Source organism: Vanacampus margaritifer, chromosome 6, assembly GCF_051991255.1.
Source record: "Vanacampus margaritifer isolate UIUO_Vmar chromosome 6, RoL_Vmar_1.0, whole genome shotgun sequence".
Taxonomy (NCBI): domain Eukaryota; kingdom Metazoa; phylum Chordata; class Actinopteri; order Syngnathiformes; family Syngnathidae; genus Vanacampus; species Vanacampus margaritifer.
The window spans coordinates 7358131-7372085 of NC_135437.1; the positions used below are offsets into that span (position 1 = coordinate 7358131).

General features: G+C 37.5%; 1 protein-coding gene across 2 annotated transcripts; it reads left to right on the top strand.

Moving 5' to 3' along the window:
- Positions 1-438: 438 nt before the first annotated feature.
- LOC144054281 (uncharacterized) lies at positions 439-3861 on the top strand. 2 transcript variants are annotated; one of them, XM_077569561.1, is made up of 2 exons: positions 439-856; positions 1603-3861. In XM_077569561.1, exons 1-2 carry the CDS (start codon positions 733-735, stop codon positions 3042-3044), a joined length of 1566 nt encoding a protein of 521 aa, XP_077425687.1. In that variant the 5' UTR covers positions 439-732; the 3' UTR covers positions 3045-3861. The 2 variants fall into 2 exon arrangements, with proteins under 2 accessions (XP_077425687.1, XP_077425688.1); XM_077569562.1 differs by lacking the exon at positions 439-856 and adding an exon at positions 1152-1350.
- The last annotated feature ends 10094 nt before the right edge of the window (positions 3862-13955 follow it).

Here is a 13955-nt window from a genome sequence, read left to right on the forward strand (position 1 = left end):
TCACATCAAAATCACATTTTAGCACAAAATCCAAACAACCAATCTTTTTAAACAAAGATCTAGGGATGTGGTACCACATAAAATTGGGCTGTGACAAACAAGACTTAATCCAATTCACTCTAAATATACCAATCATCGATTAAAATTATGGAGCTTTCACACCATCCTTGTCATATTCCTTAACTAACTGGGATCTTTTAATATAATGCGTTTTATTCCTCCATAAAAACTGAAAAATAACGCTATTGGCTTTCTTCATATTTCATGAGGATTTTCAGGAACTAAACATGTTTCTTAATCGTCCAAATGGAGTTTGAAGTTTTTTTCTTTTACTCTCTAAATGAATATAGAATTAAACGTGTCATTTAATTTTTTTATTTTTTAATAATATATTTCGTTACATGAGATTTGTCCAAATGTATTTGCCGTAGAGTTCACGTGACGGTGACAGAAACATTCCAGGCTGCATTCACATAGCCGCACACGCTTATTTACATAATTCATCCTGAATTCGTACTGAACGGACTTAAACATCGACACTGTGCCTCCGTCACTTCTTTATTGAAGTCAAACATAATTGCTACATTTCGTGTCTGATTAAATCGTATCAGACAGTGCTCGTCGAAATCTCTCGGCCCTGTTTATGTTAGCCTAGCTTAGTTTAGCTTGCTAGCCGCCAAAAAGGATACGGCCGTCAAATGTGTACGTAAAATGTCGTGACTTCGTGTGAAAATGTGCGCAAGAACGAAAGTCAAGTACGAAGAGGAGCTTTGTGGAGCACAAGAGGAGAACGAGCGACAACGTCAACTACTGGACGCTGTTTGCAAGCAGCCTCGAGTTGTGTTGAACAGAGCGGGTTTGTCACTTATTTAATTCATACTTTTCAACAATATGTCCGTATTTATGTTTGAAAGGAATCTTCATCCGGGCACTTTGTTACGTACAATTACAGTTTTTCCTCAGTCGCCATGGACTATATGCACAAATCAGTTCCGCATTCGACGTACGAGTGCACCCAACCTTCCGGTGCGGGGAGACTTTAGCGGAGCGCACTGTTGATGTGATGTAAAACTCTAAGCCTAAATCTTTAATCCACTGAAAGAGAACAGGAGTCGCTCCTTGCTTTAATACGATGTCATCAGAATTTTAAAACGACTAATTAGATCACCCAGAGCCGTAATTTTAACGGCTTGAGCTCTTGTAATGATGTATTTGCTTAAAATGATTATTACACGTAAATACAAGCCGTTTGAGTAGATACTAAAGCTTTTTTGTTTATTCGATTTTTTTAAACGTAAATTATGTATTGTAGCTCCTCTCCCGGGACTACTGGAGTCCGTCCACACAATGGTTGGTGTTTTCATCCCTAATATTCAATGTTTGTATATATATATATTTTTTTATTATTATATCCGGAACAATCAGGGTTACAAAGTTATGATAGGTGGTTTCTGGAACAAAATGAAGACTGAGACGATACGTAACATTCGCCAGATTTGTTATTCTTTCACGGATTTGGCCCATGTGATAATCTTAAATATAAAATACATAACATCCCAATAAATGGACTTTACGAAACCATGTGTATCTTGTGTCCCGCAGACGTCAGTGAAAAATATCTTTGTCCTGAGCGGAGGGAGCCAGAGTTCCCTGGTGTGAAAGAGGAGGAGGAGGAGGAGGAGGAGGACTTGCAGCCTCTTCAAGTTAAAGAAGAGGAGCAGCCACAGCCTCCCAACATAAAAAAAGAGGAGCGGCTGCCGCCATACATTAAAATGGAGGAGCATTTCACAGAGTTGCCCGTGACTGCTGTCCATTTGAAGACTGAAGATGAATGTCAATATGAAGAGAACAAAGGGGCGGAGCTTCCAAGCAGCAGCTCAAGACAACAAATAACAACAGAAGATGATGAGGACCAAGCAGACAATCGGTTACCTCCAATGACAGATGGTGAAGACGCGTCACACTCTCCTCACACTAGTGACTATGAACAGTTTGACGGTGATGTGACATGTCACACTGACAGCAAACGTTGGAAATGTTCTCAGTGTGGGAAAACTTTTGTCTACAAGTGTCATTTGAGAACCCATTTGATTGGCCACACTGGTGAGAAACCTTTTGCTTGCTCCGTTTGTGGTCAAAATTTTGCTGAGAAGGGAAGCTTAAAAATACACACAAGAACCCACACTGTTGAGAAGCCTTTTGCCTGCTCAGTTTGTGGTCAAAATTTTGCTCACAAGGGAAACTTAAAAAGACACACAAGAACCCACAATGGAGAGAAGCCTTTTGCCTGCTCAGTTTGTGGTCAAACTTTTGCTCAAAAGGGAAACTTAAAAATACACACAAGAACCCACACTGGCGAGAAGCCTTTTACTTGCTCCGTTTGTGGTCAAAATTTTGTTCAGAAGGGAAGCTTAAAAATACACACAAGAACCCACACTGGTGAGAAGCCTTTTGCCTGCTCAGTTTGTGGTCAAAATTTTGCTCAGAAGGAAACCTTAGCAAGCCACATGAGAATCCACACTGGCGAGAAGCCTTTTACTTGCTCCGTTTGTGGTCAAAAATTTGCTCAGAAGGGAAGCTTAAAAATACACACAAGAACCCACACTGGCGAGAAGCCTTTTGCCTGCTCAGTTTGTGGTCAAAATTTTGCTCAGAAGGAAACCTTAGCAAGCCACATGAGAATCCACACTGGCGAGAAGCCTTTTTCCTGCTCAGTTTGTGGTCAAAATTTTGCTCACGGGGGAACCTTAAAAATACACACAAGAACCCACACTGGCGAGAAGCCTTTTACCTGCTCAGTTTGTGGTCAAAATTTTGCTGAGAAGGGAAACTTAAAAAGACACACAAGAACCCACACTGGAGAGAAGCCTTTTACTTGCTCCGTTTGTGGTCAAAATTTTGCTGAGAAGGGAAACTTAAAAATACACATAAGAACCCACACTGGAGAGAAGCCTTTTGCCTGCTCACTCTGTTGTCAAAGATTCCCAAGTAAGGCTGAAGCTAAGAGGCACACGTGTGCTGGTGAGAATAGCAGCGATGAATGAAGCTTGATATGATCTCATTTATGAATTTACATTTAAAATGGTGCAGAAATTTCCAATGATCCGTGTACTTGTGTTGTGTGTTGTGTGTCTTACTCTTGACTTACCCTATTTTGTCATTTAAATTCATATTTAAAATGTTACATCAACCTGACAAGGGGTTGCAGATGAAAACTATCTGACGGCTGTTATCTGACATGTTTACTTGTAAATGTCCGTTCATTAGCGCTGTGCTGTGCTGTCACTATCAAATAGTTTTAGAATCAATTAATCAGATTCGTTGGAATTTTGCATAACACTGTATTACAAAAGGATTTTCCCCCTGATTATTGTTTATTATTGGTGTTTATTTCATACTTCATACTCGTATAGTGATTTAAAAAGAAAAAAGGGTGGGGTTGAAGAAAAAAATGGTTCCAAACAATAAGTCGTTTATTACAGTAGTTGTCGATTAATTGATTAATTCTAACAGCTCTACTCTGTGCCTTATATATTTTTTTATAATACATTTTCCATGTTTAATATGCATGAAAGGTAATTACAATGACAGTGATTTTAAATGATCTCCATTTTTCTGCTCTATTTGTATTGCGTGGACAAGTGTTGACAATTCGGGAGAAACTTTGATTCATTGTGGTGAGATGAAAAAGGGTACCTGGTTATGATCCTGAATAAAGTACTGCTCTTCGCATGCCTTTATCTCAACGACGTGCTCACACTCACGACTTTCAAATTTTCAATTCCATTTTCTTACAATAAATCAAAAACAAAGGTCTGCATTTAATAAATCTACATCTATCAATAAACTGTTTTGCCATTATTAGCAAAGCTTCATTTGCCTTTTTCTGTCTTGTTTTACAATCCCAAATTTAATATTCTTGAAATCTAGTGTCAGTGAATGTGCTTACTCCACTTGCTTATGAAGGGATTGTATTATTATTATTTGCAGGAAAATAGCTAAATTTGTTTTCAAAGCTTGATATTGATGAGTTTGGGAGTGGGACTTAATAGGTTTTTCTTCCTCCAACTCCTTTTCAGGCTAGGTTTAGTTGAGTATTGTCTGGAAAAAATGATATATTGTTGATGTTGATTGCGGCCTTAAATAAATGAACAAATGAAATGAAATAAATGGGGAAACAAGTTTTTATTTTGGATATGTGCAAAATCACGGAATTCGTCAATCGAAGGCAAGATTGTCTCCTTTCTGAAAACGTTTGCTTTAAAAAAAATAAAAAAAAATTCTATATGTGAATGGTGTTTTTTGTTTGTTTGTTTTACAGTATCTTAAAATTTTGGGGCAAAATGCCAACATTTAGGGGCAGTCTTGAGCCATGGAACTGATTCTTTAGTGGACCAGTACTTGATTAATTTGCAACATATGTGCGTGTGAAAAAAAAGTGTTCTTTTGAAGGTTCTTGAGCACATTTAAGAATGTTCATCGCCCACCCCAGATGGTCGTCACGGAACTTAAATGTATTTATTTTTTACCCCACGTCCCATAATCTACTGTATTTGTATAGTTTTATGATGAGATTACGATACCCCATTTTGCCGAATGTGCTACTGACAATTGCATCTCATTAACACATTCTTGTTAATACAGAAACACAAGGAACAAATGGAATCTGGAGAGTAAGGCTCTTTCTGTTGCCAAATGCTGATCATCTTGCGGTTCCATCGGCTTCACAATGCTGTCAACTAACCAGAATTGCTTTGGGTTATGTACAGACTATTGATTTGCACAGTGAGATTGTATTTGTGTTTTATTTTTTGTGTATGCAGAAAATCTATGTGTAATATTGCTTCGTTGGTTGTGCAGTATTGTAGCGTTAAATATAAAAAATACTAAGTGCTTTTTTCAAAAAATATTTACATTCTGGCAGCTTTATGCCAGTGACGTTTTTGTCATGAGTTATCTCTTGCACAAACACAGACATAACAAACTTTGGTATAGACGCAGTATAACAAATCAACCTATATATAAAAAATAGCACAATTAAATAGCTAGCCAGATTTAAAAAATGTATAAACTTGTCGAACCAGTACTGATATAATATTGTTAGATTTTTTCTTTCTTTCTATTATTATTGTTTTCCAGGGACCCCAAGTCATGAGCTACTAGGGGTAACCTCCTCTTGATGTTTTGTGCAGTTATCATGGACTCTTCCAGAGTTTAATAACTACATTTGCCAAAGCTTTCCCTCTGTTAGCCTAAACGTAGTTGGCTTTCACCTGGCAAGAGCTGACAAATCGAGGCCTCTGAGTAAAATTCAGGCCAATACTTTGAAGGACCTCAGAAAAGCAGTTGGCAGAAGCAGAATATATATTCTTCCCCAGACAAATATTTCACTGCCAATAGAGGTTAGTGTTTGCTTTTGTATTGATCAAACATTCTTTTTTTTATATTAGCGCAGTGACTTACTAATAAGACAGTTTGTGTTGACTTACTAATAAGACAGTTTGTGTTGACTTACTATTAAAACAGTTTGTGTTGTCAACTTAGATCACTGAATCTGAAAGGACACCAGAGACAATTGCTTCTACAACTGCTACCACAACAGCCTGCAACCGGAACCAGAAGTCTCACACAATAATCAATCTCAATCCCTCTCATCATCAGCTCTCGGATCTCTAGCCTCAGCTGCAGTCCCTCAGGTCATGCTCTCTACTTCCTGGAGTACCAACACACTTGCCATTTGTCACATCTAACAGCAATTCTACATTGTAATAATATATATATTTTTTTAATCTAAAGAAACAGAATTTCGATATTTATTTTATTTGAATTTACAGGTTTTTCCTATTTCAAAAAAATAAAATAAGATTTAATTTTCAAAAATAGACTGTTCTTACCTGAATGTAAAAATAACATAAAATCTCTGACACAATATTTCACAACTTGATATTTCTGTGGCTTTATAGAAAAACGTATTAGTAATGCATATATTTATTGTTAAAATGGGTTCACAAATAAATCGTAATTCCTCAAATATTTGTCTGTTATTTAAGGTAATAACCGCTCAAATTTATGCAACTTTAAAAATGAGAGACATTGACAATTTCTGAGAAATTAATACTAAAAATGTATAATTGTACGGTAAATTCTTAATTAGTTGACTAGATGGTAGCATTCATTGACATTGTATTAACATTTATTTTGAAAGGACATCTAAAAAGGCATAGGGAAAATATGAGAGGATAAATAATATGCAAAGCAAATGATTGCAATTGATTTAGGGATGCCATGGGGCATCAGCACTGCCAACTAAGTATACATTTCATGCGATCTAAAATTGCTAAAAACAGCAGCGACATGGTTCAGTGGTAAAGTTGTTGGCTAGTATCCATTAAATTGTGGGTTTGATCCCCTTTGTGACCATAATGAAGTATCTTTGAGCAATATACTGAACTCCAGATCCTGCATCATCAGAAGGTGAATGAGTAGTCAAAATGTAAAGCTGTTTGAGGGCATCATAAGGTAGAAAAGTGCTATGTACGGTAAATGACTTTCAGTACCATAATGTAGATTGTTGCAATTTTAAACCCAATAACTCGTTTTTCAACAGTTTTTTGGACATGTTTTGGAAGCTGAATCACATTATTTTTTGTCATAGCCTATGCTGTTAGGGTGACCAAAAAATGGGAACTTTTTTTTTAACAATCCAATAAAACCAAGTGTGATGGAAGAAACATATTTTGTTCATAGTAATTGAAACCTTAAAACATGCCATTTACAATCAAACAATGATGGAATCCCAGCTGAGCTGTTGCAGCGGTCAATGAGGAATCTCGACAGCAGATTTCAATGGATTTGTACAGGAGGATGTTATCTCCAGGATGTAATAAAAAGAAAAAAAAGAAAGAAATTCCAAGTATTGTTTCTTCAATGGCATGTTTTATGAGAAATAATACATTTCTGTTATTTGACTATTTTTTTTGGTGCTGGAAAATTCCATTTATTTTTTATTATTTGTATTTTTTTTATAGTGTAGTGCAAGTTCCCAGTCTTTGCCTACATCCATGGACAATGAAGGAAGTGCACCAAGGACGGACTTCAACGCAGTACTCGTAAGTATTTGTGAACAATACTGTATTTTGTGTGTACTTGATAATTCAGACTGAAGAAAATGATGGTCTAAATGTTAATGATTTGGCTTTGGAAGTAGGGATGCACGATAATGTCGGTGTCCGATAATTATTGACCAATTTGACATCATAGATAAACCAGATAATAAAGAAATCCACCAATATTAATATCATGTCACGTTGCTCCATCTGTTGTGCTTGTGCCCAACCACTCCCCTCTTCTATGGCAGTGTCGCATATTTGTCACGTCATAATGCGCACAACCTCGTGTTCACAGACGATGCATTATGGCGACATGGCAGTCGCCATTGTGGGCTTTCTTTACTGTGTCTCCCCAAAATGTTACTCTTATAGTTTTTTGTTGCATTTTTTAAACCTGACTGTTTTGTTTTAGCAAACTCCAAATGGATTACTGGTTGTCTGAAGCAGAGTTATCAAGAAAATTCAGCTTCATGGTGCTTTACACAATGTTTCTTTGTATTTGTAGTATGTTAGAATTATAGTAGGACTCAAAAGTAAACACACACAAGTTAATTTTGGAAACAATTATCAACTTATTGGTTATCGACATCGACACTTTCTAAATTATTGGTTTATCGGTATTGTTTGAAAATAGCATTATTGTGCATCCCTATTTGGAAGTCACCCTTTCTGTGTACACCTCAATAGAAGAGAGCTGAATGTAAGTCAAGTTTGGATCCTGCACAGTGGCTCAATGCTGGGACCCCAGATGTGATGATAAATAATCAGTCATATTGAGCATGTTCTAGAAATATGACTATAGGCTTTATCATTTTATGCCATTATCACATGCACCATTTCTATTTTTCAAGCTCTTCTACAGAGCAACATGTGCAACCTATGAACAGGTATTTTGTAGGTTTAGAAACAGGAGCCACGTGTTGCATTGTATTCTATTCAATGTCAATTCTGTCCTCAACACTTGTGCTGTATACTGTATATTGACAGAGGGCTAAACATCCCTCTCTTATCGATTATGCCGGACAACACAAAGTTTTTCCTTTACGATAGTTATGAAACTATATGACAAATACAGAAAACAAAGGAGTAGTCAAAATTTCTGTGAAAAAAAATGACTGAATGAATCACAATAAATGAGATACACATGCATAAATGAAATCTCCGTACATCTAGCTAAATCACAATGTAGTACTTCTATAATACAAACGGTTTAGGTCTCCGGGATTCCTGTGTGTAATTATGACTTGTGTAATCATATTTTGTAGGACTCCGGTCAATGACTTTTTTTATTGATGATACTGAAGAAGATGGGGGAGATGATGACATCATTGCAGATCCTTTGGAAAATGACAGTCCTCCAGTAAGTTATAACTTTTTAAACACAATATGGATTTTTTTCCCAGTAGTGTTTTTTTTGACTGCATTTACATTTTTTATGAATGAATGATTTTGCCACTTTCTACCAGTGTTTCTGCCATTCATTTCTAATGTACTGTTCTTTTCGTATACATTAGCAAGAAGTGGATCTTGCCACTATCTTGAGGACTTATCACGAGGATCACATTTCTGGCACTATGGCATCCACCATTTGTATCAGAAGGAGTAAGCTTCTAGAGCAGTGGTGTCCAAACTCGGTCCTCGAGGGCCGGTAGTCCTGCAGGTTTTTGAGGTTTCCCTGCTCCAACGCACCTGTTCCAATCAACAAGGTCGTTATCATGCTTATGCAGAGCTTGCTGATGAGCTTCAGCTGTGTTGGAGGAGAGAAATATCCAAAACCTGCGGGACTACCGGCCCCCGAGGACCGAGTTTGGACACCACTGTTCTAGAGAGTGCCATTAAAGCACTCTACTGTAGAGTGAGTTTTTGTTGGAGCCATCCACCACACAGCGAGTTTGTAGGAGAAGATGCAGATGATATGAAGGGGGGGGGGGGGACCACAGCGTGAATTTTTCAGGTCTGAATGCCAATACCATTTTATACATATTTTGTAAACATTTATTCTGGTGAACAGCACAGTAATACAAATTGTTGGTCCTTGTGCACTGGTTAGCATGTCTATCTCATAGTTCTGTGGTTCATGGTTTGATTGTGGATCCGGCCTGTGTGGAGTTTGCAACTTTGCATGTTCTCTCGGTTCCTGTGTGGGTTTCCTCTCACATTCCAAAAACATGCATGGTAGGCCAATTGAACACTCCAAATTTCTGTAGGTGTAATTGTGACTCTGAATGGTTGTTTGTCTATGTGTATCCTGCGATTGGCCGGTGACCAGTTCAGGGTTGATACCCTGATTCCGGCCAAAGACAGCTGGGATGGCTTCCAGCATGCCTGCAACCCTAGTGAGCATAAACAGTTCGGAAGTTTAATTAATGTCTTTTTTTGTTTTCCTAGACTCCTGATGATAGCGGTACAGACCTCTTGGAATTTTTGAGGGAAAGGCCGGTCAGGTCTTTCTTAGTTATGACCAGCAAAAATATTTCAGAGGTGGCAAACGTATTGCTTGGTCCATGCATCCAGGCCCTGGATCCTTGCCTCTTTCAGTTGATGTGCGGCCAGGAGTCAGCACTGGAGCAGTTTGACTGGAATGTGTTGCCTGACCCAGATGTGCAAAGTCATGAGGATACTTAACGGTTATCATGTAAACATGTATTGAGATTTGTAAAAAAAAAATAAAATAAAAAAATCTGCCAGCAGTTGTTGCATTTAATTCTATGGGTGAAAAAAAACAAAAAGTCAAAGGTCAATCTGAGACTGAGCAGCATTGTTCCCACTCATGTTTCTCTCTAAGATTCAACAGTGCAAGACAACCGAGGACATGACAACACTCCGCCATGACTTAGGGGACTGGATTTCTGAGTGTGGCATCCCAGGAATATCCAATGCTCATGTTGAAGACATACCCAAAATATATGCATATGTGGTAAAGCACTACTTCTTTCTCAGGTAAAAACGTATGCAAAGTAAACAAGATTCACATCTTTAAACACTATGAAACGGTGCCACTCCAAAACATGAATTTACAGTATACTACTACTTACAAAATGATGTGTCTATATTAAACTGACCCTGCCTTTAGTAGCTTATATTTTTAAATGTTAAACATAAATAAAATAATATTGGACTGCAATTTTTTTGGGAATCAATAACTGATATAAATACTTTTTTTGGGACAGTTTGATGGTTTTGCAGTACAGTATCAGCAATAATACAACCGCATTTCGCAAATTACCAATAAAAAAAATGATAATGTTACAAATTACAGACACAATCTCCCAGAAGAGTAACAGTTGGACATTTGTTTGTCATTTACAAAACTAGAGAGCGATGTAATTAAATATTTTAAAGGTTCAAGTATAGGGACTTTGTTTTCTTTCTGTCCTGGTCATGAATGCTAAAATGCCAAGCCAATATAAACAGATAATTATGACGTAAAAATAAAGTTATTTCAGTCATATGAATTTTGGCCCAGTTATTCATTCTTTTTTTTTTAATGTTCCAAATGCATGGTTTCTTTCTGTTGTCTTTTAGAACTGCCAGTATGATACACCAGTTCACAGAGGGAATGAACGCATTGAGAAAGTTGTGGGACATTGTCAAGCAAAACTGGATTGCCTTCTTGCCTTTGTTCACCAACATGCATGAACTTCTGTCAAAGGCAGCCTTCAAAGCACTCCTCACTTATAATTACAGTAACAGAGGAACCAACCATCGGCAGGCGGAGGACACCATCTACAGCTGGGAAATGATTTTGAATATGATTGAAGGTATCGTAAGCATTTGTAGCACCAAATATACACTATAATGCCCTACACAAACAAAATGGCACGCTTAAAATATACTTTGATATACCACAAATTGTTATTGTGAGATATTTTGCCATTTGAAGACAATGCACATACCAAAACAAGTGCTTACAAAATGCAATTTAATCAAATAACTTTTTTTTCATGTATGTTTACATACCTTACCTTACATTGCATACACAAGGTCAATGTGAAATACAATATATACAGTCCGGATCTTAAATTTGACTTTATAAACAAATAGCAGGCGTTGGGCCAAAACCTCTGAAGTCACAATTTTGTAAATGTAGTAATTTTTCAAAAATCACTACTATTGGTCAATCCACACGTGTGGGTGTTATTTTTACAAATTGTTGCTCAACCTCAAGTCTTAAAAATGGCTAGCTAACTCTCTATTGTGATGCAATGCTAGTAGTTGTACAAACATGCTATTTTGGGGGTCACCTGAATATTGACTATTTTGGAGTCAAAAGGTTTTGGCTCTATCCCAGCAAAATGCAGATGTTACTCTTTTTTTTTTTTTTCACGGCAGACAAAACAACTGAAATGGCATTTGAAGACCTTCTGATTTTTAGCACTGGAGCAGATGAAGTTCCTGCACTTGGCTTTCAGACCAAAGTCTGCATCGACGTCTATAAATGGCATGAGGGCATGCGCCGTTTGCCCTATGCATCAACCTGCATGATGTGCTTGTACCTGCCAAGAGGTGTTACTCAGGAGGACGAACTGCATCAGAAGCTTTGCCAGGCAATAGGAGACTCTTTCGGATTTGGAAAGGTGTAATCATTGTCAGTCAGGCAGTGGGCTACATTTATGTTCTGTCTAGAATGTTTTGTAACTCTGTAGTGCACACCAAATACTTGTCTCTCAAATCTGTTATCCCGTTTATTGAATTTTGAACATCCTGCTGTTGTTCAGGGCTCAGGTTGTTAAGTGGCTGTAACACAGCCACTGCTCGTTCAAGGTCCTCGTTTGCTTGTAACTGGGTGAGCTGTATGCCGTGTCTTGCCAAGGCGGCTTCCAGATTTTCTTGACAATAAGTATTCAGAAAAGAAAAATGTGAATTTTATGTGTTGTCACATTTTATTTTCTGTCATTATTGGAATCTGTTAAATAGTAATTGCAGTGCATTACCTTCTGAGGTGAGAGCTGCTCAAAGTGCTCCCAAACAGGGGAAAATCTCCTCTTTCTTGCTGGTTCCATCGCAAAAAAGAAGCTCGTCAAATTAAATGCCAAAAAGTAGCGCAATAAGGGACCCGAAAACACAAAAAGTGAAGGGGAATCCATAGCGTTTGTTTGTCGCTTTTATTTCGAACTACACTCAAACCTAGCGAATCATTTCCTGAATCAGTCACGTGGTACAGATATAAAATTTGTGATTAATCGTGAGTTAACTAGTAAAGTCATGCGATTAATTACGATTACTAATATTAATTGCCTGACGACCCTTATTTTTAATAATCTTTATCTTTTTTATAAAGAATAAAAGATTATTAAAAATTAGGGGCGTTGGGTGATTTTTTTTTTTATTGTAATTAATCAGATGACTTCACTAGTTAACTCACGATTAATCACAATTTTTATATCTATTCTAAATTTACAATAAAAACAATTCTAGGTTTTCTTAATCTTGTTAACAAAAGTAGAAAAAAAAACTAATAGAAATAGTTCAAATGAATTTACAGTATGGCAGTGAAAGAGTTAAGATGGATGAACGGAAAGCAATTGTCGCAGACCTTCCAACGAGTGGAGCTTGATATACGTGCAAATGGGGACCAACTTCTATTTTTTCTACGCTTCCTACACCACAGTGTAGTTCAATAGCCAGCAGGTTCAATACATTTGAAATAACATTTACTGCAATGTTTGAAGACTGTACTTAGAGTAACATATAACAAGATATTAACTTAATATGACTTCAAATGGGAGGAATTTATTACCACAGTACATGCACTTCCGATGGAATTCCTTGCTTTTAATTGCAGATGTCATCTGTTTCTGCTGAAATATGCCCCGTAAAGGAAATCAATTAAGTGCGACTAAGATCAACCTGTGCCATGTTGGAAATGAAAAAGGACCATTTGTGCTCACCCTTATTAACCTTTCTGGCTCGACTTGGCCATTAAGGGACAGTCAGCAAAGAACAAATGAACACAGTCTTGTGCACCCGCTTCCGTCGGCAACTCCAAAATGTACTCAGGAGGACAAAATAGTCACGGAAATGTTAGGTTGCTTGTGTTTGACGTTTTAATACATCACTTGCATTGGATCTCATCGGATGAGGTACTTTATGTTGAAGCAGGCCTGAGTATGCAGTTGTGACAAAAAAAATTCACTGCTCTATATATATATATATAGAAGTCTACTAAAAGAAAATGAGTAAAATGAGTCCGTTGATGAGTGTACTTGAAGCATCAACTCAGGCCCCCCCAGGGGCTCTGCTGTTGTGAATGGTCTCAATATGAGCCCTATTCAAGCATCCATCTGCTGAGCTCACATGCGTTATCACCAGATGCACTCACTTTTTCATTATCCGCCCAGCGGCTATCACCATGACGACACGGGCATGCCGAGCGATGACAACGGCAGCAGATGGGAAGTGGAAGTTGTTAGCGTGTATGTTTTTTTTGTGCTCCTCCCCTCTCCGGATGCCGAAAATCCATGCCTTTCTTTCTTTGTTCATAAGACGGGAACCATAATTGCTTGGATTCATGTTTTAAGGGATTTGGCTGGTTATAAAAACAAAGAGCGGCCCACTTGTTTACTCACAAAGAATGTATCTTTTCCTAACTCAAAAAGGTACCAAAACATGGGCATAAGGGCTTTTAAATAAATTCAAACTTTCCAACTCAAATCAAGAGGACTTTTTGTCGTCTCATTATGTGGTCTGGTTTAAAACGATAATGAAAGCACATTTTCCAGGTGAATTGGGTTGTAATAAAATGTCCCCATCTGTAAAGTAACAATAAAACAGTTTGACTGCTTGCCGGAGGGAAACAGCTGTTCTGCCAAGAACATGGCGGTAAAATGAGACATTTTCACAGGC

Excerpts from the sequence above, each read along its gene's own strand:
- LOC144054281 (XM_077569561.1), top strand. The coding sequence starts at position 733 with ATGTGCGCAAGAACGAAAGTCAAGTACGAAGAGGAGCTTTGTGGAGCA. Across the intron at positions 857-1,602 it reads AGTTGTGTTGAACAGAGCGG|ACGTCAGTGAAAAATATCTT; the intron begins GTTTGTCACTTA and ends TGTGTCCCGCAG.